The sequence below is a fragment of the Eurypyga helias genome, unplaced genomic scaffold, assembly GCF_000690775.1.
Source record: "Eurypyga helias isolate BGI_N326 unplaced genomic scaffold, ASM69077v1 scaffold28652, whole genome shotgun sequence".
Lineage (NCBI taxonomy): Eukaryota > Metazoa > Chordata > Aves > Eurypygiformes > Eurypygidae > Eurypyga > Eurypyga helias.
In genome coordinates this window covers 14,112-17,112 of record NW_010234510.1, presented here as the reverse complement: position 1 = coordinate 17,112, position 3,001 = coordinate 14,112, and the positions used below count along the sequence as shown (strand labels likewise).

General features: G+C 46.1%; 1 protein-coding gene across 1 annotated transcript; it reads left to right on the top strand.

The window, feature by feature from the left end:
- Positions 1 to 100: 100 nt before the first annotated feature.
- On the top strand, positions 101 to 1,938 carry FAM219A (family with sequence similarity 219, member A; the record flags this gene model as incomplete). The annotated part of the gene is made up of 3 exons (XM_010146448.1): positions 101 to 181; positions 550 to 604; positions 1,780 to 1,938. Coding segments are annotated over 3 exons (295 nt in total), but the record flags the coding sequence as incomplete, so codon positions are not given.
- Between the last annotated feature and the right edge of the window lie 1,063 nt (positions 1,939 to 3,001).

Here is a 3,001-nt window from a genome sequence, read left to right as displayed (position 1 = left end):
CATTCTAGGATTCTGTGATTCTGTGGTGAAGCTTTGCTCTAGACTATGGGTGATACTGAGCTTTACTGTGTATTTAATGGACAACATTTAATTATTTCAGGCTCGTCGTTCCCAATAAGGGCTATTCGTCGTTAGACCAGAGTCCAGATGAAAAGCCACTGGTAGCCCTGGATACGGACAGGTATGCAAAGTGTTAATAAGATGATATACATTACGGTGCAAGTGAGATTTCTTGGCAGAGTGCAGCACTGAAGCTAACTCCTGATGAATCCGCTCCTGCAGGCTGCTTGAACTCTTCCTTCCTTCCATTCCCTCTGGCATGTGCTGTAACTGGTGTCTGTGTGTAAACAAGTAGGAAGAGATGTGAGTGAAGAGCACTGTGGTGGAAAGATCTGAGTGTCACAGATGAAAGTGGTTGTCCAGGCTCCCTTGATGTAACTTCTCTGTGCCTCAAGGACAGCTTGATGGCATGATAAAGGTAGTGCTAAGCAGGGAATACAGGTGTCTCTAACTGTTTCCTTCTTTGCTATGTCTTGTCCTTCCCTGCAGTGATGATGACTTTGACATGTCCAGATATTCCTCCTCGGGATACTCATCAGCTGAGGTGAGTTATACTCTCTCCTGCCATCCTTGACATGAATAGTAATGGCAGAGAGGCTAGAAACAGCTTAGAGTGGTCTTGTATATGAAATTTACCAGAGGTGTAGACGCTCTGAGTCAAGAAGGGGCCATGGCAGAAACTGTCATGTTTCTTTCTCCCGTGGTGATCCAGTTGGCTCCATCCCTACACTGCCCTGGCACAGAGATCTGCCCGTCGTCTGTTTTCACAGCTACCTTTGGCTTCCCTCAAGCTTTTCCCAGTTCTGCCGAATCCCGCAGTGTTGGCCATCGTGGTACAAAAGCATCAACTTGTCTGTCACGCCAGCTCAGCACCCGTATGCTTGCCAAGGGCACAAATGAAGGATCTGAGGGTGTGCTGTGATTTCCAGTCCTTGGGGTGGTCAGGGTCACCCAGTGCATGTTTACTTGGAACAGACAGAAATTCCAGGGAGGACTTGAAGATATGACTCTTGCCCTTTCAAAGAGAAACGACAGGAAGCTCAGTCTTGTTAATCCGTCTGCATTGTGTCTGAATATATTCCTAAAATATCTCTCGAATTAGCTCTCAGCCTCTGGCTATTGCTTCTGCAGGATCCGATTTTATGTCCAGGGTGCTGAGCAGCCATTCTGCACCCAAGCTGCTGGGAACTCTTCCCCTTTGTTTCCCTTCCTTGGGCAAAATACATCTGAAACACAAAGGAATGGCCAAGAGCAGGGACTAGATCAAATTATCTGGGCCACTCTGGGTCCCACAAAGTGTTCTTCACCCGGATCTGGTTAGACAAGACTTGAATCTGAGATTAGAAAGAACCAAGAGGCTTTACCACTTTTCAGCACCTACAGTGTGCCCCAGACTGAGAGGAGGGACTTTCCCGCTGCCAGTTTGTTTAATATCATTATTGCATCACTTTAAATGAGGGCTTGTCTTCATGAAAAGATTATTCCAGAATAAAATAGTGTATCAACTTGCTACTCTGGAATATCTTGAGTGAGATATTCCTATTCTGGAAGAAACTAGAACAGAAGGCAACCCTCACCTGAGGTCAAAAACTGGGACTCTTTCACTGGTGAGGCAGCTGCTGATGATGGGGAAATCTATCCCAGAATGAGGGACCTCCTTCACCTTCCGACCATCAGAACAAGTCTCAAGTGTTTGACTGTTTGTCTCTTTGTCTATAGCAGATCAACCAAGACTTGAACATCCAGCTGCTAAAGGATGGGTACCGGTTAGATGAGATCCCAGATGACGAGGACCTCGACCTAATCCCCCCTAAATCAGTCAACCCTACCTGCATGTGTTGCCAAGCCACCTCCTCCACCGCCTGTCACATCCAGTAGTGAGGCCGGCAGGCTGTGATCAGTGCTTTCCACTATAACTGTAAAACTTAACAGCCATTGCTTCCTCCTATGGTAGGACGTGCACCTCTTTGTGTTCATGGAGCCAGGAGAAACCAAAAAATTCATTTTATGATTGGTTGATAAGTTATTTTAAACTATGGTTGAACAAAAAATAACAAGTTGCTCAAAGTGCCAGGCAGTGCCTGGCAGAACTGACTGGTCTAGAGAGCTAATGCAAAGGGCTCCAGAGATACCTTCTTGGATTGTATAGGCACTGGGGATATTTTGTAATGTGTCTGTTCCAGAATGGGAAGGGTCAGGGTGGGGCTGCAGGTAATCCTGCTCACCAAAACCAATCCATCTGTGAGGTCAGGGGTGAGTCTGAGGTGTCAGGGGGGTTTACCAGTGAGAGAAGGTCAGTTCTTAATTCATTCACTAAACCTATTTCATTTGCATAACTGAAACTGTACTGTAACTGGGGCACAGGAATGGGAACGGAGCAGGGCATCCTCTCTCATGGCAAGGCTAGCCAGGACTAGCGTGACACAATTCATTCACTTGTGAAGAGGACAAGTAGGTGGCATTTCACTGTGGGTCAGTACTAACTTCTGTCACATATCCAATGCAATCTGCCCTTAGCTCCACATTAAATTATCACCAAACACATCAGATTCCATCTGCAACCCATCCGTGCTCTTCAGAGATTCGGTCCTTGCCCGAGAATACCATACTTCTGAGTTCAGTCCAGCCACACATACTGACTTCATCCTATACTTAATTCCTGTGAGACCCATCTGCTTCTAAAAATCTTAATCTTTGTTCAGCTAAGAAAAAATGAGCCTTGCATGAGACAGGACTAGAGCTGTGTAGTCTGAAGGTCAGTGCCAGAAAAGCTAATTGAAGAAAGCACATTTTTACAGTGCTTGACTGTTGATATTCCCTTGACACTGCATCTCTTGGTGCCTGTGGGAGAGATGTGTTAACGCTGAAGGCATCTGTGTAATGGTGTCAGGCGTTAGGGGAGTTTTCAGCAACAGCAGGATTATGAACAGCTTCAGCTGAA